Below are 27,647 nucleotides of genomic sequence, written 5' to 3'. Positions count from 1 at the left end.
CGTATTTTGGTTTCGTATTTTGGGACACAGCTATCAAGTTAAGTTTATTTCTAAACGTGGTTTTAATAATAGTTATTGCGGAGAAAGTCGCCTCACATACGTACGTTGATCCAAATGGAAGGATTGCATCGCTCGCTCTGCTTACCAAATAATCTCATGGATCATCTCGCGCACCGCTTGGGGATGCGCGCACCCCACTTTCGATACCACTGACTTAGAGTATAATAAAGAGCACCGTATTTAGCAGTCAGACTTGAACCGCGGTAACTGAAAGCATGTGTACTTACGCATCCTCGGCCCAGACCACTCGGCTACTAATACTACTGCTAGGTGATAGATGACTCATCAACCGATGCAATACTACTACTCTGCCGATTGGAGATGAAGTGGCGAACCCCATGTTTACTCTCCAGAGGAAAGTTTCCGGCATTTCTTACCCCACCATCTCCTTCAATCTATGCATGATACTACGAGAGCTAATACGAACTAGTACCAATACTATCACACGGTGGTAGATGGCTGTTATCAACCAGTGCAATGCCATCACTTTGCTTATTGTAGACCTGAAGTTTAGTCTCCGGAGCAGTTTCTGGCATTCCCCGCTATCTGATATCCTTCAGCCCGTGCACGTTAAAACTAACCAGTAGCACTACTAATGAGGTATGTTTGGGTTCTAGCGGCACCTGGGGTTTCTCCAATCTCCGCCTGTGTTCGTTGTATCGGACAAGCCAGAGATTTGAAAAGTGTGTGGGATTTGTAGTGTGTTGTGCCCCTTGTTCTTCCGGCCTTTTAGCCGCCGGGTCCCATCTGGGACCCAACGTTACCATACCTCGCCAAGGGGGAGGCCGACAGGGTGTTACCAGTATTTTGTAAAGTACTCTGGGCGGTCCTGCCACCTACTTTCCTGAGATTTCAGTGGCTAGGACCTGATTTGGAAAAAAAAAAAAAAAAAACCAGATTGCGATTTCTTCAAAATGCGCTTATTGATTTTAGCAGTGCGTGGAGTTATTTGCTAAAAACTTGTTTTAAAGGCCTAATCGGTCGGGCAATAATTTTGGTGTATTTAAATTTGAGCCTGTGGGGAAAGAAATTCTCTGTGTAAGGAGAAAGTAGTGGGTGGGGAGGCAGAAGACTGGGGGGATAGAAAGCACAAGGAGGAGGCCGACAGGGAAGATGGCCTCCAGAGCGCAGCAGGGCATGCCCATGCTCTGCCAGATAGAAGAATGGGAAAATGGAGACAGCAGGGCCGTCACCCCCTGCCAGGGAGGGGGAAAGAAAGCAGGTTGAGACAAGGGCATCCAGCCCAGTTCGCCACATGGCTATTTCGTCAGATCTGATGTCTTTTTAAAGGATTCCTCGTTGATTCGATGTCTTTGAGGAATTAGCTGTCTTTAATGTAGTGTCCGAGTGGCACGTCTTCACATCTGGTTTTTGCCTCTTTAGTGAGGCACCTCCGTAGCCAGGTGGGAAGGAGCCGCAGTGCGTAGCACACGCTTCTTGATTAGACCGGGGTTCGAGCCCGTCACCACCAAATACGGAGGATGCGGAAAGGTCAGGGAATGACCACCGCATATCCCGGAGCAATATGGCCTTAGTTGCTAATGCTCCTAAAAACCAAATAACAAACAAACAAGCCTCTTTAGTGCATTCCTTGATGGATTACTTTCAATGGGAATCATTAGCCTTGCCAGTCTTATTTGGGTGTCATGTCCTCTCATCTCAGATTCGTCTGTTTAACATATTCCTTGTTGGATTGCTATCATTAGGGGATCACCCGTTTCAACAAACATCAGATGTTTGTTGAAACGGGTGATCAAACAAACATCTGATGTTTGTCTTTAGTGCGTTCCTTGATAAATTGCTATCACTGTTTTTCGTCTACTGAATAATACCTGCGCAGATTTGCCGAGGGCGGCAAATTCCTCCTTGGAGTCAAGTAGGCGGTATTCTTGGTTTGTGGGAGTGTATGTTATTCTCGTGATGAGTTCTCCTCTTAGGTCTTCATATAATTCGCACTCATGGATAACGTGCTTCCAGGTTTCTATCTCGCCACAGGGGCAGTGACGTTCCGCAATAATACCCATACCGTGGAGCTTATCTTTAAAAGGTCCATGTCCTGTGAGGAGGAAGGTGGTGTTCAGTCCTGGGCAAAGCCATTCTGGAGCTTTTGGATATAGTTTCGTGACACTGTTTATAAATTTACGGGTGATTTCGCCTTTACCTGTCTCGCTCCACCTAATCTGCCACTGTTGCGTCAGATGATCCGATATTCTCGCTTTTTCTTTTTTATATTCCTCAGTCATATCCATTGTGTATCCATTCGTTATTATGGGAATTTTCCGTGAAAGGTGGTACATCCGTCAACATCGGAGCACCTCAAGGTCCAGCGGGAGAGCCCCCGTCAGGATTTGAAGAGCCGCAGTGCTTGTTGCGTTGCTTCCCTGGAAATCGTGAGGAGGATGTTTCTTTGGGTTGTCTGTAGCAGTCGTCTGTTGACCGCGGTTCCTGCCTTCAAGAACCAGGCAGGGACTCTGTAGGTTATGACTGGTATAAAAAGCGTTTGGTAGTAGAGGGATAGGATTCTCCTGTTGAGCCCCCAGTCCCTGCGTGTCACTCTTGCAATTAGCGCCATAAAAAAAAGGTAAAGTGCAGCCATTATCAACCCACTGCAGGATGGAAGCCTCCTCAACAATTCATGCTGAGGGAAATGGACCATAATCTGCCACGCTGGTCCAGTGCGGGTTTGCAAATCGACCGTATTCAGCAGTCAGGGGCTTGAATCCCGGTCTACTCAAAGAGCGTGTGCTACTGCACTCCCGCTCCTGACCACTCGGCTACGGAGGCCTTATATTTTATTTTCTGTTTTAAATTGGTGATATGGGGAGTGAAAGATAAGTTGCTGTCCAGTATTATACCTGAGTATTTGAGTTATTTGGACAGTTTTTTTATTGTAGTTCCCGCAACTTTGATCTGTGGAGGCCTCCTCAGGTCCAGGGTACCCCGAAGTAAGATAGAATTAGTTTTCTCTGGCGCAATTCTAAGAGTATGAGTGTTTTCCCAATCCTGAAGTGTCTAAAGTGCCCGATTAGCTTGGGTCTCCAGGCAGGCTCGAGTCCGCTGCAATCGTCAGGATTAGATCGTCTGCGAAGGCCTGGACATCGACATCACCGAGATCCTTGGAGAGCAAATTGTCGAAAACAATGTTCCACAGGAGCGGCCCCAGGACAGAACCCTCGGGCATCCCCTGCCGACAGTTCTACAGGTGCTGGCATAAGGAGCAACAATCTGGATCATACCTCAATTAGGATCATACCTACAATCCTAAACAATTGAAAAGGTTTTGAGGGAGTCGCGCCGCTCTTAGCCTTGACAGGACGCTCGGCCACCACAGCGAGTCGAACGCCGCAACAAAGTCAATTGTGATGGCCAGAAAATATTTTTTGGCGCACTGATTTACCTTGCAGAGCAGATTTCGGATTGCTTCAACCGTCGACATTCCGGGAGTGAAGTCGTACTGTTTGGGTGTGCCAAGCTCGACACACCCAAACAGTCGTACTGTTTGGGTGTGTCGAGCTTGGCATTGCCGTAATGTTGATTTATTCTTTTGCGTAGCATTCTTTCCATGATCTTATTGAGCGTGGATAGCAGTGCTATGGGCTTTTCATGATTAGTTTGAATGTTGCAATTTTCCATTGTACTGGAAATTGGCCCTGTGCCAGGCAGGTATTGAAGAGGCGGAGCAGAAGATCTGGTACGAATTCAATGTCCTCTTTTGCCATTTCCGGTTCAATTTGGTCCGGGCCTGGGCATTTCCTATTATTTTGCGCTGCTTCCTGCATTATATCTATTGTAAATGGGGGTTCTGTCTGATTACTTTCGTATTGTTCATTGCCATTAGTATTAGTAGCTCTACTAATATAACGGTAATATTATATTACTATAATACAAACAACTAGGTGGTAGATAACTCATCAATCGGTGTAATAAAGCCACTTCGCTTAATGCAGGCTTGAAGTGGTGAAACCCCTGTTTAAATCACCTAGTTAGCTTTTTTTTTTTTTTTTTCCCCTTCACGGCACGGTAAGTCGAGCTGATTAATTTCGAGAGGGGTGCTGTTATCCGATGTTATATTGCTGATTTGTCGAGTTGTGAAATTACTGACAGCCAACTCCAGGGGTCGGCAACCTTTTTGAGTGAAGAGCCATTTTTGATCTAATTAAAAAAAAAAAAAAGAGAGAATCCGAAGAGCCGCACTTCAGCTCAAGTTAGAGGGAGGGGTGGGGGAGTTTTTTTTTTTAAGAAATGGAATAGAGTGGGAAGGTGTTTTATTTAAAAAATATATTTTTTGAAATATTATTTATTAATAATATTTCTAATTAATGTGACTTGCTGTTGAACTTCTTGAGCGAGTCTTTCGACATCAGGAAAGTATGCCGAAATTTTCATCTTTAAGCATGCCGAGATACTTGCATTGTTCAGACGGTTTCTAGATTTATTTTTAATATAGTTCATGTTCAAAAATATTTACCCGCAGTAATTCGTCGAACCAAAAACTAAGTCCAAACGAAAATATTTTCAAATTTCTATACGTGTCCGGTAAGCTACTCCACCCATCGAATACAATTTTTGTTCTTGCTTTTTCAACTCGTCTATCGACATCCATTTATGTAGAATTGCAAGGGCAGCCTTTTGCCTTTCCAAATCCTCAATTTCAGTTTTAAGGCATTTTAGTCTTGCACTCCACATGTCCTTGATCTTTAAGTCCTCTAACCCCGGGGGCTCACATCTGGTGAGTATGGGCTTGGCACACCCAGGGTCCTGAGCTGGATATCATCATTCTTCTCTTTCCTGGTGATTCCCTTCTACTTTTGACTCTCTCTCTCTCTCTCTCTCTCTCAGGGTTACTCGGGAACTTTTTTTTTTTTTTTCCTGGTGCAGCATAAGCCTCAGGCTTCCTTGCATCATATGGATATTAATAATAATAATAAATCCATTTCAAACTTTGCTTCATGTGGGCTAAAAGTTAAAGAACTGCAGTTACATGCTCAGAGCCGCAGGTTGCCTACCCTTGGCCTACGACATCCAGTCGACCGACAGTGATGTCATTATGAAACGGAAGCATGACGGTACCAGTGCTTTCTTTTTTTTCTTTTTTGTTTAACGCTACCACACGGCTATCAGTGCTATCCAGCAACATCCAGGAAACTCGCTTCATGTGACCAGAGGGCATTCGAACGGGTAGCAAGACAATCTCGCCGGCATCTCCTGTGGTGCTCCGAAAAGCATCAACCAAGCGTTTAACCTGTCAACTGGGGGTTGAGGAGTGTACAACGCATTAAATATGGAGCTCCACACCCTCGGTTTTCGTGGTAGAATGGCGGCGCATGAGCCAAACATCACCACTTGCAATCGGCTTCTCGCCTTGCAGTGCAATGAAAGCACTACTTGGTCCTCTCCACATAGTCGGAAATCGGTTCTGTGGAGTGACAAATCTTGCTATACCCTATTCTGATTAGATGGGCGAGTGTGAAGGATGTCTCGAGAGCGTTTGCTGGAGTGCATTGTGCCAACAATGAAGCTCGGAGGAGGCTTGGTTATGATGTAGCACTCTTTCTCAAGATATCTTTGTAATGCGGGAACCTCTTTGACAGTTTTTTGGCAATGTCACATGCCATACCGTGGTGCTGTTCCAGAATGGTTCATGGACACGAATATTCATTGACTCGATTGGAGCAGAGTACTGATTTGAACCCTATGGAACACCTATAGGATGAACTGGAATAGACTTGGGTGAGGAATAGACTTGCATGTCCCACATCGGTAGTTCAACTGGTCATTGTTTTGCAGCAGGAATGCAGGCCTGTACCCGCTGAAATCCATCATCCTTTGATTGAATGCGCAACAGGATTAAGTTTTCATAGCGGCCAAATAAATGGGGAGTCAATGCGTCAGTCTTTTTCAACCTGTATGCTGCCGAAAACGCATGTTAAAAAAAAATTAATAAATCCAAGTTTTATGATAAAAAATAATAATTCAAACGAAAAATTCGTTTATTTACGCTGCGCGACCCGAGCGCCTTCCTGCGGTCAATGTGACGTCACGTTTTGATTCCTAGTACTAGGTCTGTTCGGCCTTTATTCGGCCGTTCTTAACATTTGCAAGTCGAAAGAAGAGTAGCTGAGAGTAAGCCTATCCACAATAAATCCTGGTATTAAAAAAACTGTGCCTCTCATCAAACTCAACCGTCTCACTGATTAAATTGCTATAATTGTATTTTTGTTTGTTTTTATATAATTTCTGTTAAATTATTTTTCTTTTAAATTTCATATAATTCATGTATATTCAAAAAAGGAGATAAAAAGCATTTAAAAGAAATAATAAGTGTGTTATTAAATATATCCAACAGAATTAACTTGCCGTTTGTGAATATGAGTATAGTAGTGTGCTACAAAATTTTAGCGTCTTTAAAAGTATGTCGCAGCAACGAAAAGGTTGAGATGCACTGCAATACGCTATTGAAGTGAATTGCAGTGACGTCAATGCGAGGCTATTTATTTTTTTTTTTTTTTTAGGGTAGTGTATAACAAACACTAAGTATGAGTACGAAAAAGGCGACTGAAGAGGCTCAATCTTCAGTCACCAATTGGTAATCGAATGCAGCAGGCACACGTTTGAACAGGAAAAGTGAAAAGGAAGTATAAGAGCTATGCAGTTGTGCGCAAACGATCAGGTAGACCAAAGAAGAAGAATAACTGAGAAATAGTAATTGTCAATCTCAGAAGACAGTAATGAAAGCGAAGCGTCGTCCTTTGAAAAATGTTGCGTTGCAGCTCCCGATGTTCAGTGTTCGTAAATGCTTCCACGATCCGTCGGGTTGCACTGCATTGGTCTCCAAGACAGAGGAGTAGTAGCATCCCACAAAAGAACACCATTTGTGTTTTCAGTGGTGCCTAGCCCATCGTTCTTAAATCGGAGAACAGCGAAAACAGGTCCTATAGATAGATGTAAATTTTCCATTTCAACCCTTACGTTAAATCATAATGTACAAACCAACACTAACACACCTTGCGATTCCTAAACCCGCGAATAAGTGGAAGCATTTACAGTGTTATTTTTATTTTATTTATTTTTTTTTTTAAGGGTTCGTCTTCTCATCAATTGAGTTGTCATGTACTGATCTCCTTTGAAATAAACAACTCTAATACAATGAGGATATTATTGTTGTTTATTTAAAAGAATGTCAAAATTTTGAATTGACAGTACTTTTCAGTGGCGTTTCCCCCCTCATCAAGGAGTGGTGGATACTGTTAATGCAGGCTGCCTCCATAGCCAGGTGGGCAGGAGCAGCAGTTCGTAGCACACGCTTGTTGATTAGACCGGGGTTCGAGCCCGTCACCACCAAATACGGAGGATGCGGAAAGGTCAGGGAATGACCGCCGCATATCCCGGAGCACTATGGCCTTAGTTGCTAATGCTCCTAAAACCTAATAACAACTGTTAATGCAATACTGGAAAAACAGTTGATAAAAGTAGTTTTATGCGAGATCACATACGCTGCTCGATATCTGTGCTTCCAAAATTTTATTTACCTAGTGAGGCAGTGGCGTATCCAGGTATCATCGTAAGGGAGGATACAGCGTCCAGGTATCATGGTAAGGGGAGGGAGGGGGGAAATGGTGACCAGAGTTGAGGTTTTTTTTTTTTTTTTTTTTTTAGAACGCCTCCTGCGTTTCTTTTCTTTAATTTCAAATTTTTGGTTAAGGAGGAGCATATTCCCCCTCTGCCCACCCCTGGAGTGAGGTGAGCTAAAGATGTGTCTGCAGTTCATTTTTCTCCATATTTTCGAGAGAACGAATTTTGAGTCTCATCGAATCTTGCAAAGCTACTGAACACTGAAATAGCTGTTAGGGTGATAACGTTGTAAATAAATAAATAATTATTATAATCCTTTTTGTGAGTGAGCTATTTATCTAAAAGTAGCTCAATGGTAATTGAGTTCAATAATCAAAAGTTGGCAACTTATGAAAAACAGAACTGCGAAAGAAGATTAATATTTTACGCGAGGCTAGAATGATAAAAAGAATAAAACAGCTCCCACTGCTCTTAGTAATTTATCTTTTATCTGTCGACAGTTCTCCTCAGTTAATATATTCGTAAGTATGGACTACCTCTTTTCATTGTATTATCGGTTTTCAGGGAACTCTGAGAGGGCGTTTTGACAAAGAATACAGTAGCTGCTTCTTAAGATGGAAAATAAAATCTGTTTATGCCAGGCAAGGCAGGATATCAATCAATACACAAATATTTCCTCCAGTCGATTATTTATTTTTATTTTACTGTTATTTTTATTATTTTCTCCACTTTCCGAGCTCCTAGGAAAGTAATAAATCCCAGCGGGCCGTATGCTGCTGAATACGACGGTTTAATTAGAGTAGGACAGAAAGCCTGTTTTGAATTTCAAATATTTTGTGGGTTTCACTTAACGTTTACTCACGACTCATTTCATTTTTGCGAAGCTTCAAAATTGGAAAGGGTACTAGCATTTAGTTCATGCACTTTTCATCAGGGATTATCCATCGTTGCATATCCTTTTAATCCTCATTAAATATATATTTCATATCAAGGAAAGTTGGTTCCCTAGGCATATTAAATCTCCCACAGCTGGGACTGCACTCTTAGATATTATCATCACATAGTAGCCTGATAGAGCAAAGCGCAATCTTGCGCCAGGCGCAAGAACATCTAGTCCGGTATTGATCCAGAATCATTTCGCTGAAAGCAGTTTAGTAAACCCTAAATCCAATTTTAGCAATTAGAGGAAAGAGAATAATTAATTTCCGCCGATGATTAATCCGACCTGCTTATGTTAATGAATAAAGACAGTTTTAGTGTTACCTGAATTAAAGCACGGATTTTAAGTCGCTATTTTTGAACTGAGTTATCGTCCCAAGGATGTCTGTAACATTCAGAAGTACTAAAATTAGCCGATGTCTCAAATAATTTATACGGCCAACCTCAACAGCTGAACAATCATGACGAGTACAACAAGATATTATTTCTGCAGATCACTTCTCAGAAACTTTTTTTAAAATGCTTTCAGTAGTACTATAGATGTAGAATCTGGTAGTATTGTCAATTGCTGTCACGAGATGGTATTATTAGATAAGATATGGACGTTATTTTGATTTGTTCGTTAAGTTCGGTAACATGCATTTCTGCAACACACTGGCCGTTTCCTTTTTAAATGCTATAATGTATAAATTAAATAGATCTGAATAGTCGTCGTTATTGTGAACGAACGCCACGAGATGGCATTAGTAGATCTAATCTCACGCTGAAATAAAGTCGTGCGCAGTGCACGTTGCTGAAACGGTTTTGACTGTGTACAACATTGGGATCGTGTCGACGCGTGGTCTGAATTTATTTGAACAGGCAGTGTTACATTATTCTATAACGTAAACATACTTTTTTGGGCTTCCTGATTTTCTCCTTCCTTTTCTGTGTCGGCCATTATGACAGTTCCATTACTACCAGTAGCTGCTTCTCGGAGCGAGTTACACCGATTGAGCTTATCCTTCCCTTCGTGTTGTCCCTTTCCTCGGAGCAGACGGAGTGAATAGCTTCTCTCCATCTTCATTTCCACAGGCTGGCGCACATGGCTTCCAACTAGAATATTCCCCACGCCTTTCCACGCACTTAGGATGTCACTCTCGTCAGTCTGGATGCCCAGAGACCGATATCTGTGACCATCTTTCGAGAATGACGTTTGCTGAATCTCGTTACCATGGAGACGAACTATTGCTTCCTCGTTAGTCATTAGCATCTGTCGTTCCGATGGCGGCGAGGTGGCGGTCATACGGTATGTGTCGGGGTTAACGACAAAATATCCTTGGCCAGTATGGTAAAGTTTTCTTTCTCTGATGAGGCCACCCAAAGTCCGATACAGAATGTCATTGCTAGGCCTTACCATTTCGGGGAAATTTACTTCCAAACGCGAACCTATAGCGTCATTTGTTGCAGGAACACAGTCAGAATTTAATTCACAGACGACTTTGCACAAGGCTTCGGTTAGAGGAGCAAACTGTGTCTGAGGAACCACTGTCATCTCCACCAGGGCGACATCTCCTGAAAGAAATTAAAACATTTTAATGTATGCAGCAAAATTGAAGTGGCTGTTACAATAATTCAAAGAATTAAAAAAATATTGTTCTTATGAAATACTGCGTATGTGAATAACTGTTATATTATAAATGTACCCCGTTAAATTGGGAAGGAGTGCATGGAAATGACATCCCATTCTGAGACTGAATATGGAGAAATTAAAACAGAAACATGTGACATAATTGGTGTACATTCTTAAATTAAATATATATTAAAAAATAAGTGGCCAAATTGCGAGTAGAATGTGTGTTTACAGGCGTGAACACCGAAAGGTTTTGTCACATATATTGTGTACTATGTCCTTCTGGAAGAAAGAACTAGATGATGCTACATAGTACAACCTGGCAAGAGCTAACGCGTGCACACATTTATGTGCATTCCCACCCCCTATTATTTGATTGAGTGGATGGAACAGCTTGCTATCTCATTGGTTACTGACTTTGATATTATTTTCTTCCGTGGATTAAGGTATATTTTCGCGTTGAAGGAGAGCATATACTTGTCCAACTATTACTCCTTTTACCAATCAGTTATTTTTATACTCTACACATGAAGGAGGTAAACAGAATAGACAGAAAAGCGAAGTGCCGGATCCTGTTAATCATCCGGATTTCCTCCTCTGAATGTGCTCGGTGTTTACGCTAGAGGCAGTCGTCCTCCCAAGACGAAGTAGCCGTCTGGGCGGTAGACACAAGTTATGGTTGCTGTCGACGACAACCAGTATATCACTGAATTCAAGGAACTGCTTTTTAAGCCAAAACGCTATTATAGGAGATGCTATTTCTATAGAGGAATATTTTTTTCTAAAACCGGGGGTCTGCTTTTACATCGCATAACTGACAGGACAGGAGCTCCAGTCATAATGTACATAACATATTTTAACTAGATTTATGTATGTGTATATATTAAATTTGGTTGAAACTTTCTGTCATAAAATACTTCAAAGTTGACGGACTATTATGCATTAATAAATTATTTTACAGCATATTAAATATACAAAATTTGTATATCGAGTAATGATATTTAATTTTATCGAGTGTTAAAAATTTTACAATAATAAAACATTGAATTTGAAGAGTATATCAGTATGGACAGCCCTGAAAATGCAGTGGACCTCAACTGTGATTTTTTTTTTTTTTTTCTATTAATTATTTACGTCGTAGGTGATTTATATAAAAAAAAAAAAAAAAAAGACAACAGTTTTCATGCACACGCCCGCTCGCTCCGCCATGAGTCATTGGGTTTATTAGTTCAGTGTCGCGAGTTTCAGGAGGGAGATTTAAATCTGAATAAGAAATATCACATTCAGAAATTCATGGCTGTTCCATATAGGGAGCACGGAGCAGAATATTTTATAACTTTTTTTTTTTTCTTTATCTGGGCGATATCAAGATGACGTAGATGATGCTGCGGGAGGTGAAACGGTTTAATGTCAGAAGCTGTTTTTTCATATTCTGATTCTTGAAACGAGCTCTTGCCAGCGGGATTTCGATTGAGCTTTTCTTGAAGAACAGCTCATATATATATATATATATATATATATATATATATATATATCTCATAATTAAAATAAATATGATATTTAAAATAAAAAACATCAGCCAGTAGTACGGCAAAAATGCAGAGCGAAACGAAACGCAAAATAATATAAAATAAACAAACAAGGAACGGAAAGTAGAGATAATAAAACAAAAAGGTAGTCGATAATCCCCTGTATAATTTAGTCATTAAACCCAATTAATAACAACGATGTAAATTTAGAATAATGTCAATTATATATAATTTAGCGGTACCCCCCTCGAAGGTACCAGTTCCAAAAGACGTGAAATATCACCAAAAAGGTTAAAGAAACTACAAAAACTAAAATATCAAAAACTAACAGCGATTCCATGACCATTATTGGCCTCGTGGTCCTCTGTCGATATGGGGCATAATGGTCAGTCTATTATTTTGATATTTTAGTTTTTGTAGTTTCTTTAACCCCTTTTTTGTTGATATTTCACGTCTTTTGGAACTGGTACCTTCGAGGGGGGTACCGCTAAATTATATATAATTGACATTATTCTAAATTTACATCGTTGTTATTAATTGGGTTTAATGACTAAATTATACAGGGGATTATCGACTACCTTTTTGTTTTATTATCTCTACTTTCCCTTCCTTGTTTGTTTATTTTATATTATTTTGCGTTTCGTTTCGCTCTGCATTTTTGCCGTACTACTGGCTGATGTTTTTTTATTTTAAATATCATATTTATTTTAATTATCAGATATAATTAGGCTCCATGTGGAGGATGTGCATTTGCTGCCTCTAATGATAGCTTCATATCCATATTTATTTATTTTTATTACTTTTGCCTAACTTTTACATCACATTTTTTATATATATAATTTTTTTTTTTTTTTTTAGAGATTTGTTCTGCAGCTTTTCTTCAGGTTTTCTTATTAGTCATTTAACGCTGGTAAACAGTCAGGCATATTTGTTGATCGACTGTCATTTATTAGTTTTTCGTTAAAACTTAATGTTGTCAGTGCGCAGCGAGTGGGAGGCGATTCACACGATGATTTCCACATTACTACTTCTAGTGCCGTTGCTGGACTACTTTTTTTTTAATTGTTGTTATTATTTTTATTTGGTAGTCTTCCTTTGTTTATTTTTCTATTGCAGTATCTAGATTGCTTAACAATCTATCTTTCCCATTCTCATTATGGTCCTTGAGGTTGTCATAGACATTCTGTCAGATATGACAGACAAGCTGTACTTGTTACCTGGGAGTCTAAAACGCTGATGGAACTGATATTCGGGTGACACTCAAGTCAAGTGGACCCAATTTCGGCGAAGTCCGGACGGTCTGTGACAGCCAAATTTTCTGCTTGCACATTCACGATGGTGGGACTGTTAGTAATCCTGGGTATAATCTCCATGCACAAGCACACTGTGGATGACCACCCAGGTGTGAACCAACGTAAGCAGGGGTTGAGGTGTGGCGCCCACACCACATGGAGGAATGGCGCCCCTCTGTGTTACCAGGCAATACTAGGTGGTAGATGACTCATCAACCGGTGCAATTCTACCACTTTGCTTATTGGAGGCTTGAAGTGGTGGAACCCATGTTTAGTTTCCAGAGCTAAGTTCCAGTCAACCCTTCCCCATCTCTTCCATCATGCAGTATGTCTGACTTTTGAGGTAATGATGAACATCATGACTGGATCCAATCTTCCTTACATTTCGAGGGTACAGTTCTAAAACAGGAGGCTTCCGGATCAGCTAGTGTATAATCTTGCTACCTCTACTCTGCCAGATAGTGACTGGAGGGAGTCTTGAATAGTGTGTATGCGGGGGGAATTGTCGAGGATCTGGGTATATTCTTACCATGTGTACGCAACACCACATCCAAAAATTTCATTACTTCATGCAGCATGTCCCACTCACTTTTTCTTACTATTGAATACACCATGAATTGTCAAACTAATAGAGCAAGCTTATCTGTGAAAAGATCTAAACCTCCCAAGCACTTCCTAATTAATTTCACAAATATACGTGGTCTCAATTCTAATCTCAACGACTTCCATTTCCACTTGTAGTCTGCCAAACCCCATGTACTTTTTCTGAGAGAATCTCAGTTATCAGCTGATTCAACTACTGCTCATCTCAGTTGCCCAAATTTTCCACTATGATTCCTTTCGCCTCAAAGATGGTACTTGTGCATATGTCCGTTCTGATATTCCCTGTCGGAGACTTGGTAATTTGGAATCTCCTCTTTTCGATCTTCTCTGGCTTAAAATCTCTCTACTTCATTGTGTCAAATTCATCTGTTGTCTCTACCTTTCTCCTAACTCCACTAATCACTTGGAGCTCTTTAACTTCCTCTCTTTGCAACTTGACTTTCTCCAGTCCAACTTTCCTAACAGTGAGGTAATTTTCCTTGGTGATTTTAATGTTCACAACTCCAGCTGGCTTCCGGTTTTTTTTTTTTTTTTTTTTTTTAAGGTTCTTAACATTCTTTTTATTTCTCTTACTTTTAAAATAAAAATATTTTTTCTGTTTATACTCCGGGACGACCAAACGGTCAGAGGAGTTCACAAGATAGAATACAAGAAACAGCACCGTTATTCAGCAGTCAGGGGCTTGAACCCCGGCCACTCAAGGCACGTGTACTTATGCACCCACGCGCCTGACCACTAGGCTACGGCGGCCTTTCTTCTATCAGGCTCGGCACCTTGTGTTAAATATGTCTCCATCTTTTTGTATTTTCTATTAATTCTTTCTAATTTCATCAATATACGTTTGTATCCTGTTTTTGCAGCATTGCGCATTCAGGTGCAGTTCCTATTTTTCTTAGCATTTCCTATTCATACATATATATTTTCAGTTTTAGCTATCTGCAGCTTTGCGCGTTGCTATTCTTAAATATACTCCCACCCTCACTTTTACCCGTCTTTTTTAACTTTACCATACTTTTCTTTTGCTTTTATTTTTGTTATACCTTCAGATGGTTTCGTCGCTAACACAACTTGCCCTATTCACTTTATCTTATTTTACATGAACGTACTCATATCAAATAATACGGCGGGTCAGCACTGCGTCGCCTCTAGTTCGGCTAGAAAACGTGTTGCGCTACATCCTACTCCTGAGGAGGTCGTGTCAAATATTATTCAGGAATCTCTGTATATTTTATTTTACCCAATACCCTCCTAGCATTTTATTGCTGTCAAGGGGTAGATGTAACTTTTCTTTACCTGATTAAATAAGAATCATACCTTTTTTTTTTTTTAGCTCTAACCCAGTGGTTTTCAACCTTTTTATAATAACGGCACCCCTAAGTAATTTATTTTATTTTGCGGCATCCCCACTCAATTTTCTGCCTGTTAGATCCGATTCTGTGTGTGTGCGTATGTAAGTGTGTATATATATATAATATTCAAAAAAATGTTATATGATATTTATTATAATTATAAAAATTGTATTTCATAATACAAATTATTTATATATATATAATTTTATTCTTTATATAGAGGTACTAAGCAAACATCAATTATAGATTACCAAAAAATTAAAAAGGTACTGTACACCTTTTTATAATGAAACAAATATATAAATTAAAAAATAATAAGTTTAAGTAACTTAAACCCAAATTACATGGCACCCCTGGAATGTTGTTGCTACGCCCCGGTTGAAAACCACTGCTCTAACGACTTTGATTCTGAATCCACATATAACAAAAATATTTTGAACCAAAATTTATTTTTCCGAAAATGTTTAGGCAAACTGTCTTACTTGCCCCATGATGGTTAACTCTGAGACTAATTCTGACTCCACTCCTTTCTGAAAAACTTAGTCATATATTTGCTTACTTGAAACATCGTCATTGTCAATCCACTACAGGATGAAGGCCTCTGCAGCAACTTTCCATTCCTTCTGTTTTGTGCAATGGCCATTCATTTACTACCCACAAACTCCCCGATTTTCATCTGTCCATCTCCGTCGTTGATTTCCAGGATTTCTTCTAGCTCCTCTTGGGTACCATTCTGTTATTCTCTTAGTCCATCTGTCATCATGTCTTCAAGCTGTGTCCTGCCCAAGACCATTTTAGTTTAGTTTTTATAAGAATGTTCTTTACTTGAGTTTGCTGCCTAATCCATGTGTTTCTCTTATCTAACAGTCTGATTCCCAATATAATTCGTTCCATTCTTCGCTGTGTAGTTCTCAGCTTCTCTTCCATTCTTTTGGTGAGTGCCCAAGTTTCACTTCCATAAGTCATGGTGGGAATTTAAATTGGTTCATTATTTTACATTTCAGATAATTGGGATATTGCTCCTTAGCATGTGACTATATTTCCTGAATGCTATCCATCCAAAATTTATTCTTCTCTTGATTTCCAGCCAATTATCATTATTACAGCTAATGACTTGTCCCAGATAAGCATAGGACTCCACCTTTTCAATTACTGCTCCTTCAATCATTATATCCCTTTCTGTGGCATACTTGTTCATCATTACTTTTGTTTTAGCCATACTCATCTTTAGTCCGAAATTCTTACTAACTCTGCATAACTGATTAAGATTTTACTCTAATTCTTTGGGATCGTGACTTATGACCACAATGTCATCTGCAAATCGTAAATGGTTTTAGGTACTCTCCATTCACATTGACTCCTTTCTGCAACCAGTCTAATCTTCTGAAAGCTTCCAGGGCAGCAGTAAACAGCTTCGGAGATATTGTGTCTACTTGTCCAACTCCTTTCTCAATTTTAAATTTGCTACTGTCTTTGTCTAGTCTAATAAAGGAGGCAGCGTTCTCATATATTTTCTTCAAAATTGTAATATATGGGGTATCTATGCCTTGTCTTTCCAGTGCCCAAATCATTGCCTTGGGCTGTATGGAGTCAAATGCATTTTCACAATCCACAAATGCCAGGAATAATGGTGTTTTATATTCATTTGCTTTCTCCATTAGCTGTAACATTTACGTGAAGGTGATCCATAGTTGAGAATCCTGTCCTAAAGCCAGCTTGCTCTTTCAGTTGATTCTCATCAAGTATTCTTTCTAATCTGTTAGTAATGACTCTTGTGAACAACTTGTAGATGTGGTATAACAAGCTAATTGGTCTATAATTTCCAATTTCTGATTTATCTCTTTTCTTATGCAGCAAAACTATGGTTGCATTATTCCACCCTTAGGCATCACACCTTTTCTAATGCATTTTGTGAAGAGTGTTGCCAGTTTTTGTGCCATGTCTCTTCCTCCCAATTTTACTCTACAGTAACTTCATCTTCCCCCGGAGCTTTCTGATTCTTCATTTTCTTCAATGCCTGTTCTACCTCATTAGAAAAAATATCTGGTATGTCGTATGTGTTGCTAATTTGCGATCCATCTTCCCCACTGCTGGTATCATTCCCTCACTCCCTGTATAATTCTCTATAGTAGTCTTCTGCTATTTGAATTATGCCTTCTTTGCTATTTATAAGTACACCATCGCTATTTCTTCAGTATCATTTGTCTTTCTGTATTACTGCTCATGGCTGCTGATTTAAGTCCTTTGTTTTCCCTTAATGCTAGTTCTACTTTTCTTCTGTTAAATCTTATGTCCTATCTGAGTCTCCTCCTAATGGCTTTGCATAATTCAGTATACTCAATTTTCTCCTTGTCAGTGTTTATCTTGCTCTTCATTTGTCGTCTTCGGTTTATCATGACAAATATTTCTTGACTAATTTTTTCTTTGGATTTCTTTTTCCCTATAGGTTTCTTGGGCTTTATCACTTTCATAAAGTTGTAATATTCCTCATCGATATCTTGGTCCTGAGCCGTCTGCAGAAGCTCAAACTTGTTCTTAAGTTCCAATGCATACTGCTTTTTCTCCTCTTCTGTTATCTCAAAGACCTTCGTATTATTTACTCGAGTCAGTTTTCTTTTTTTTCCTTCTTTTCTTACATCTTTATCAAGTGTGCGTCTTACCATTCTGTGATCACTTCCAACATTTACCTTGTTCAGGGCGGTAACATCATTCACGATATTTTCTTCTGTTAGTGAGAATGAAGCCGATTTCATTAGTTGTTAATCCATTTGGGCTCTTCCATGTCCACTTTCTGTTCACCTTTTTTTTTTTTTTTTTTTTTTTTTTGAAAAAAGTGTTCATTACTGATAATCCTCGAGATTCTGCAAATTCCACAAGTCTTTCATTTCTTTCACCAATTACAAAATTTCCTATAGTTTTCCTTTATGTGCTGTTTTGTCTCTTTCCAACCTTAGCATTGAAATCCCCCATAATGATAGTGTAGTGGGTTTTGTGCTCATCTAGAAGGAACTCAATTTCGGTGTACATTTCTTCAACCTCTTCATCATCATGGCTCGATGTTGGTGCATAAATCATTATAACCTTTAGCTTGTACCTTTTAGAAATCCTGAGTAGTAGTCTTAACACCCTTGGTGATGTACTTTTGAATTCCAAAATGTTTTCTATATCTTTATGGACCAGAAAGCCAACTCCACTTTCACTGTTTCCATTGGTGTACAGCAGATTTCCACTTGATGAACTTATAAGTGATTCATTTCTTCTTGTTTTAGCCAGATCGATGATATTCCAATTCACATTTTCTAATTCCTTTTCCAGCTCTAATATCTTGTCTTCACTGATGAGCGATCTTACGTTGTAACAGGCCAAGTTCAGTTTCCGTGCATGGCAGCCTGTTCGTACCCAGACATTCTTAGCACCCTCTGCTTCCACTCTGATCCTCTCGCTGCCGTAAGAGGGGGAGTGAAAGCCTCTGGGGACTGAGGGTCATTTGTTTCGTTGTGCTGTTATGTACTGGAAGGTTTTGTCTTTTCCTCTTCACGCTGACCAGGCGTCTTGAAGAGAACCACACTTGTAACATTAAATATGTTGGCCAAACTTCAAACTCTCTCAATATTAGAATTAATGGACATAGATCCAAGAGCAAAAACCTTTCATTTGGCACAAACTATGATACAGATATAGAACTTTTACACTTCCACCATCATGGTTTTAACAACGTCAAAATTTAAATCATTACTCTCATTAACGATAATGTCCTTCGAGATCATTATAAAAATTATGTGTGCCCATAAGTCTTTATATCCATATGGTCTAAATAACAAATTTTTTAACAATCTTTTTAAGTAATGGTTGTTTAAACACTAATCACTGTATTTACAACTTATTTTATCTTAGTCATTTCCTCAACGATACAAACGTGGAAATATGTTCCGACATTGTAGACATATTTGGCACAATTTCAGCAAAATTGTTAGCTCTTGGGATAATACTATTCTTGATGTGCAAAATATTTCTCTTTCTCTTCAACATTAAGAAGAACTCCGTACTTAAAGCCTTAACTTCTTTCATTAATAATTTTAAATTCAAGAATGTCCAGCTTAAGCATATCATTCTAGATATCTCTTTTTAGAATAGGTAATATCACCACGTACAGCAATGAATATTGCATTATTAAATTTAGAACCGCATAGCTGGTTTGATAAAATTCCTTGGCATCATATGCTTAACAATCGTAATAGTTTTCTCCCATTGAATAGCTATTTTAGGTTCAATATTCATCACTGTTTCAGCTATGAATCAGTGATTGGACTTAACATATGCAACTATAAAACATTAGCTACCAACTTAGGCAATTTGCAAATTTCGGATCTTCCATGTCACTGCAATAATCCCATATATGCTCCTTTCGTAGATCAACATCATGGATATATTATCACTGGATTTATGGATATTGTCAATAACTTCTCACTCAAGTCTGTCATGGAAAAAGGATTCAAATTTAGTTCAATCCATAAAGCCTATTTAAATAACATCTATAAAGATTTGTATCTTAATATTTTGCATTTTTGCAATAAGTTAGCTTACAAATATATGATACCTCATGAAGAATTTCAAAATTGAATAAATATTGTATACCAAGACATTGTAAAAACAGTTTCTGAGGCTTATAATCTTTATAATAATCCGCACATTAAGTATTCTTATCTTAAAAAACCAATTTTGGATTTACAATAAGACTTTATCATCACCCCTGTGGGTAAGTTTTCTAACAATTTTGCCATTTTTTTTTGCAAACAATTTTATTATACCACTCTTAAAAAGGAAGTTGACAGCAGCACTACTTTTTGCGTTGTTATCTTGGCATTAATGCAACCATTAAAAAACTTATGGCCTTGCATAAAAAATTGCACACTAAAATTCGTAATTCTACTTTACCATTCTTATATATGATAGCCAAGTTCCACAAGCATCCTGTTGGCTTCAGATTCATTACAAGTGCTAAAAAAGTGGCTGTTATCTGCCAGGCAGACAATTTCTTAAATTGCTAAATACTATCTCCATTAGTCTTCCATCTACAACAATAATCATAACGTCATCAAAACCATTAATTCTAACACCAGCATTAAAACATGACTTTTCAAACTTATTTACCTCTTTACCACATCATTTGATTATTTTTGTACTTAATCAATTATATTCTCAATATAAGAATGTTCTACTTGTGGATGAGGTTGTTTGGAATAACTATATTAACCCATGTATTCTCAATTTCATTGATGATGGTAAATGTACTTATAGAGAAACTGTAGGAGTGCCCATGGGCTCATAAATTTCAGTCTAATTTATTTCTACATTATTACGAAGATTTATATACTCATAATAACCCAAACCATAATTTCTATGCATTTCGATACGTCGACGACATCCTGGTTTTGAATATTCATTTTGAAAATGTTGCAAAAACTATATACCCAATCGAACTTACCTTGAATAAAGAAAATAATGGTAATCAACACGCAAACTTCCTTGATTTCAGTATTACTTTAAATAGTCCCCCACTTCGTCATAATTTGGAATTGTTTGATAAAAGAAGTAAATTTAATTTTAACATTATTTTTCTAACTAATTGGAATTCAAATCTTTCTGTTAAAGTTCACAAAAACATAATCTGTACACAAATTATTTGTCTTGCAAATTTAAGCAGCAATCAAACACTTTTCATTAATGCCTTAAATGGCCTATATACTAAATTACGCATTAAGGATATTCCAATTAACTTTATCAATTATATTATTAAAAATATGTCGGCCTTCATCAAACAAAAATTTGGATTTACTATGTCCCATTTTGTACTTGTACAGATGTGATGTATATTTTAATGGTGGTATTTCCACTACTTTGAAAGTGAACGCATTTACATGACTTCTCTGAACGATATTCATGCTTTTTCACTCTAAGTTTATTTCTTTATTAATATTCATATTAATAAATATTTGCAATCGTAACAGTATTTCATTTTCTCTGCTATCGTCTATGACAAGTTGCTTTCTCACATTTCTTTCAGAATTTTTCTCCAGCCAGCCTTAATATACGCAATATTAGATTCACATTTATTTCATTTCAATATCTAAACTATTTTAATGTCTATAGAGGGCACCTCTGTCCTTTTTACTCGGCTTTCTACTGAGCAACTCCACAGTCGTCATGGCTCTCCTGTTTATATTCCATTTTTACTTACCTATCTTGTTGAAATGTTTTATTTCTTAGTAATATATTTTTGCCCACTTTGATGTTACATAACTTAACAGGTATTTAATTGTTTTCTCTTATGCATTATGTTTACCTTATTTATTTTTCATCTCTTTTCCGGCATTGTATTTTTGGCCTTTTAAAATATAACACAGGCTAGCGGTATTAGTTTCCACTTCTACTAACACTCTCACAGCCAAGGCCCTCTCTAAGAGGTTGGGTATTTACACACCTAGCTTGCCTAGTATACTTTAAACTCTTTTCTCATTTCTTTTCATCTTTCTGCTTTCTGTTCTTCCGTCCGTTGAACTATTTGTGTAATACGAGGGCGATTCGGACATTTTTACTTTTCTCATTCTTGATATTTTCGCCTCCTTTACTTTATCACCTTTTTCCCCCCTCCCTTACCCCGCATTATTTCCCATTTCTATACCACTGCATGTTACTTTTAATACTTTTATGATATACAAATTCACTTTTTTCGTCTTCTTCAAAACATTTTTCGTCCTTTGGACGATTCAGAATTTTCATTACATTTTATACACCTAAGCCATGTACATTTTTCAAACAAGGCATTCTTTAATTTATTTTCACTAATTTGTTTAATTTAATATTTTAATTACACACTGCGTTGGGGCTACCTTATGTTTTTGGAGGTTTATCTCCCCCCCTTTGTAATATTTTTAATCTCCATTAACAAAAGATTGCATATAAACGCAGTGATTTGGTGCATGATCAGGTGTAGTCCCCTGATCTGTGTACCAATTTTATTTAGTTTGCATCAAAAAAATATATATTTTTTTCTATTTACCGTCGTACCACCCATAATTTGATGCTCATTATTATTATTTAGCGTTGATTCAATGATAAATTTCTTCTTTTCACTTTCAGCTTGTCTACATTTGATTGGCTTGTTAATTCAGCCTTTAATTCTATATAATTTTTTTAAATAGAATTTTAATTAATCATTTTATATATATATCACTTCACAAAAACCACATTACTGACAATAATCACAGTTTAATAATATCAAAATCACAGATTAATTTTGCAACAAATCGTAAAAATCAAAAATTGAAGTATATTAAGATTATAATAATCTTAGTATACTTCAATAATCTTAATAATTCTTAAATATTATAAGAAGGAAATGGGATTTTTTCCGGGGGTATTTTTTCTGTTACCTCTTTCATAATATCCTGCCGGTGCTCGTGGCCATGCCTAATGTACTTGTCAAATAAATTTGAAAGTACAACTATTTACAAATATCTGTATAATTACAGTTTTAGTTATGCTAATGGCATTTAAGACAAATGTTACGCAGCTGCCAAAATACATTACTCAAAATAATAATAGATTAACAGTAGCCACTGGCAGAGGTGGAAGTGATTCTTGCACTGCTTCTATTGAAATGAGCAGAAGCCTGAAAAACAAGATGCATGATATTTCAGAGACTGCTGGGAGTCATTGCAGTACAAGTAAACACATGGGTTGTGTTAGGGTAGCTAAGAATAGAAACAGGTGCAGGTATACTTGCGTGTACACCAAAGCTAGGAGTTTGGTAAATAAATTTGATGAATTTGAGGTATTGCTCAAAGCATCAAAGGCAGATATTGTTGGGATATCAGACGTGGTGTCACACAGATATAAGTAATAGGCGCATTATGGCCAAAGTAGCTTATGCGCCATCAAACCCCCATATCAACAACATATAAGTAATGCGGAACTGGAATTTGGGGAATACAATGTGTATAGAAAGGATAGACAGGACAGGAGGGGAGGAGGGGTTATGCTATTAATTAAGAAACACATAAAGTCCAAGGAAGTGAAGCCAGTCGACATCGATGGACAGGGCAGTGTCGAGTCAGTTTGGTGTGACATAAGCACAGGGAAATCAAAATTGAGAGTAGGAGTGTGCTATAGGCCTAATGACTCTGATGAGTATAATAAGATATTGTACAGGGAAATAGAGTGGGCCAGTAAATCAGAGAGTCTTATAATGGGGGATTTTAATTTCCCAGATATTGACTGGAATTTGTGGGTTGGTCACTCGCACACTAGCAAGGCTTTTGTGGATTTATTGGATGATTGTTTTCTACATCAGCATGTTCGTGAGGCAACAAAAGGGAACAATACTCTTGATCTGATAATCAGTAGTGATTCTTCATGCATTAAGAATCTGCAGATAAATGAACCACTAGGTGGCAGTGATCACAGTGTGTTGAAGTGGGATTTACTCAAGGAGGTAACTACCATCAGAGGTAAAGGGAAGGGTTTTTGTTTTCGTAAAGGCGACTATGATGGACTGAGACAATATTTAAATTCTATACAGTGGGACCAACTGATGACGTTACCAACAGCAAACTCAAAATGGGAAGCATTCAAGGAACTAATATTGGAGGCTACCAGGCTTTACATACCAACTAAGAAATATTGTTCAAGGTTTAAGCCTAAATGGTTGTCAGATGGACTAATGAGACATGTGGCAGAGAAGAAAAATGCATGGGATACATACAAATTAAGGGGTGACATGGAAGCCTATGATAGATATAAGTTGGTCTGTAACCAAGTCACAAAGGAGATTAGGCAGGCAAAGGCAGACTAAGAAAAATCCTTGGCAAAGGATGCAAAGAAAAACAGAAAAGAGTTCTTTACATATTTAAACTCAAGAAGGAAAGGGATGAATCAGATTGGTCCACTGGATATTGATGGTTCAACAGTTGAGGATCCTGCTCAGGTGGCTAACAATCTAAACGAGTATTTTGCATCTACATTCACGCATGAGGAGTTATTCAGGAAGGAGAATGATGTAGATAAAGTAAATATTGGCAGTAAGCTGGATGATTTTGTAATAACTGAGAGGAAAGTGGAGGAGAGATTGTTGAGGATGAACATAAAAAAGGCACCTGGGGTGGATGGGATCTATCCAGTTATATTAAAGGAGGCAGCAAAGGAAGTAAGCAAACCCCTAGCCATAATTATGAGAGCTTCTTTGGACTCAGGGGAGTTACCCATAGACTGGAGATGTGCAAATGTAACCCCAATTCACAAAGGATGATCAAAGGCTGACACAAGTAATTATAGACCTGTTAGTTTAACTTCTGTTCCAGGTAAATTAATGGAGGCACTGGTTAAAGAAGCACTGCAGGATCATCTAGACAAGAATTCAGATATAGCTCAGACGCAGCATGGTTTTGTTAAGGGCAGGTCTTGCCTGACCAATTTGATTGGATACTATGTAGTCACAAAAGAACTGGATGCAGGGAATAACTTTGATATTATATATTTGGATCTTAGAAAGGCTTTTGATACTGTTGCACATGGAAGACTGCTGCACAAATTGGAGCAGTGTGGCATTGGAGGCAAATTGCTGCTATGGATAAGGGGATGGTTGAGTGGCAGAAGACAGAGAGTGGTAATCAATGGACACTGCTCAACGTGGACTAATGTTATTAGTGGAGTTCCTCAGGGTTCAGTGTTGGGTCCGTTGTTGTTTTCGGTGTTTATGAATGATATTGATGATGGGATATCAAGTTTAATGTCCAAGTTTGCAATGATACAAAGGTTGGCAGGGTTGTTAAGGACACTACTGACGCTATGCTGCTGCAACAGGATCTGGAAAGGTTGAACAGATGGGCTGAGAGGTGGCAAATGAAGTTTAACATTGACAAATGTGAAGTACTACATATGGGAAACAGTAACCCCAGAGCAACGTATCAACTCTGCGGTACTACACTGACAGAGGTGGAGAATGAAAAGGACCTGGGGGTAATTGTGCAGGCAGATATGAAGTTCTCTGAGCAGTGCAGACGAGCTGCAAGAGTAGCTCATGGAGTATTGTCAATGATATACAGGAATTTTTCTAGCAGGGATAAGGAGGTGATTATTCCCTTGAATAAGGCAATGGTTAGGCCACATCTTGAGTACTGTATACAGGTCTGGAGGCCTTATTTCAAGAAGGATGTAGAGCTGCTGGAACGGGTACAGAGAAGGGCAACAAGATTAGTGAATGGAACAAAGGGTTGCTCTTACGAAGAAAGGCTTAAGTTTTGCAAATTACAGAGTCTGGAGACTAGGCACCAGCGAGGTGATCTGATAGAGGTGTATAAGGCTTTGAATGGTTTGAGCATGCTCAATGCCAATGGGATTCTTCATCTTGCTCAGAATAATCACCTCAGAGGGCATAAATTCAAATCGAGGAAGGACGGATGTCGGATAGATGTGCGGAAATTTGCCTTTGGCCAGCGGGTGGTTGGTTGGTGGAACCGACTTCCATCACTTGTTGTTGAAGTTGATAGCCTAAACAAATTTAAAGCTCAACTGGACAGGTATTTCGAACGAACGGAGGGGTGAAATGGGAGTGGTGTGTGTTTTTTTTTTTTTTGGCTGATGCTGAATAAGCTTGCTTTCTTGCATCATATGCCTATGCTAAAAAAAAATTTTTCACGTTCTGAAAGTATTCTTATTTCGTTTTTTATCTTTGGCATTCCAACGCTATACCTATAATTCATTGCTCAAACGCCCTATACAAATACCAAAATTCGACTTGAAAAGTTACCAATTAAATGCAATATAATAATAAAATAATTAATAATAAAAATAAAGTAAAATTCAGTCGTTTTCATTTACCGATCGTATTTTAAAACTGTTTTTGTAACAGAAAACACAATCTTCAAATTGAAGGATTGACGTTAAAATTAATTTTTTATATTCTTTCTAAGCAAAATTAATCTAATAAAGCTTTTTACTTACTAAAATAATGCGATAAATTCAAGGCACTCTGGGAAATGTACAGGTTTTGATGGTCTTGAGGTGGATTTTCTCGAAGGAGCCTGGAAAGTTGTTTCTACTTTTATTCTAAAGCTGTTTATTCTTGTCTACAACATGGAATTTTTCCTAAAGCCTGGAAAATTGCAAACGTAAGATACTCAAACATCCGAAGAAACCTGCGGACAAACTGCTTCCTACAGGCCCATTGCCTTGCTTCCAGTTATGGGCAAGGCACTAGAAAAAGTGATCGCTAATCGGCTATTATTTATTACCACCAATAAATCATTATCTCCGGATCAATTTGGTTTTACTCGTGGTAAGGGAACTGAGGATGCAATTGCCAGACTCCTTACTTTGCAAAAGGAAACATACAAAATACCTACTTGGCCTCTTTGTGGATTTCAAAGGGGCCTTCGACACCCTTTAGTGACAGAGTGCTCTGGAGAGGTTCCGGGAGGCCGGTGTTTCTAGACCAACCTTCAAATTACTTAAAAGCTAGTTTTACCAGCGCTCTAACATAGTTAAGTGGTACTAAACAGGTCTCTAGACACGTTACACGGGGTTGCCCGCAGGAATCAATTCTTGATGCCTTAAATTTTCTGCCTCAAGCAAGGTATGTGAAAGAGAAGTGTAAGTCTTTCTTGTCCAGATTGAGACATGTAACCAGGCAGGAATGGGACCTGAGAAGTCATTCACTCATGTTATACTATAATTGTGTTTTTTTTTTGCAGCTGGAGCGTGGGGATATAGGGCCAACAAGTCTGAAATTATGAAACAGCTTCAGCAGGCCCAGCGTGCTGCCCTCCTGATGATGTCATGATGTCTCAATACAGATATATGATGTATCACCTGAAGAAATCAATACCTGTTACTTTGGATGATGTGCAACTTGACCTAGATGCTGCTTTAACATCTGATAAAAGAAGGCTTCGTTCCATTTATGTTGATAAATGGGAAAGAGACTGATCAGCTTCGGAACTTGGCGCCGTGACCAGAGTTTTTTTACCATCGGTGAAGGAGTTTAGGAAGAGAAAATCTTTGTGGTTTGCACCTGGATTGCATGGTACATTTTTGCTTACCGACCACAGGAGTATTAACAGCAAATTATTCAAATTAGGATTGTCTCTGTGGACAGGAAGAGTATTGACTACATTATTTTCGATTGTTAATATTATCAAGACTACAGGCGTTAACTGCAGCTTGTTTAAGATACCGATTGAGATCGTTTATCCGATCTCAAGCAACATTTATAGCACTAAACACGTTTGCCTCAGATGCTTTTAAAAGAAGAGAGGAGCTTAGACTTGCTAAGTTGAGATAATTTTATCAGGAATTGATGATGATTGGATACTCATTGTAACCAAATATACCCTTCTGGACATTGAACGTGTTCTTGTATATAGCGTAAATTCTTGGTGTTATTCTGAAGACGTGGAACCTGTCCATAGCGTGAATCCGTGCAGGAATCAAAAATATATACCAGTTAATTTATTAAATAATTTTATTATTATTGGGGTAAAAAAAAAAAAGAAATAAATAAACTTGTTTCTCCGAGGAAGTGTCTGGAGCAATGTCTACAAGAGATTAGACATAATTATATCTCAAATCTTGCTGATCCTAGCTTCTAGGTTGGGACCCCCCATGGGATTATTTCGCATAGTATGAGAAGTCA

The 27,647-nt window shown here is 38.3% G+C and overlaps 1 protein-coding gene across 1 annotated transcript in view; it reads right to left on the bottom strand.

Annotated features, from left to right (window-relative positions):
* The window catches only part of LOC150081766 (uncharacterized), a 171,810-nt gene that overhangs the window by 21,846 nt on the left and 122,317 nt on the right, over positions 1-27,647 (bottom strand). The window contains exon 2 of the mRNA XM_090380313.1: positions 9,466-10,125. Within this exon, the coding sequence (XP_090236439.1) occupies positions 9,466-10,125 (660 nt within the window). The remainder of the gene's footprint in view (positions 1-9,465; positions 10,126-27,647) is intronic.

The sequence above is a fragment of the Mastigoproctus giganteus genome, chromosome 8 (assembly GCF_048544385.1).
Source record: "Mastigoproctus giganteus isolate SK-2022 chromosome 8, ASM4854438v1, whole genome shotgun sequence".
Taxonomy (NCBI): domain Eukaryota; kingdom Metazoa; phylum Arthropoda; class Arachnida; order Uropygi; family Thelyphonidae; genus Mastigoproctus; species Mastigoproctus giganteus.
Note: the sequence above shows the minus strand (reverse complement) of the source record. Positions and strands in the feature narration are given on the sequence as shown.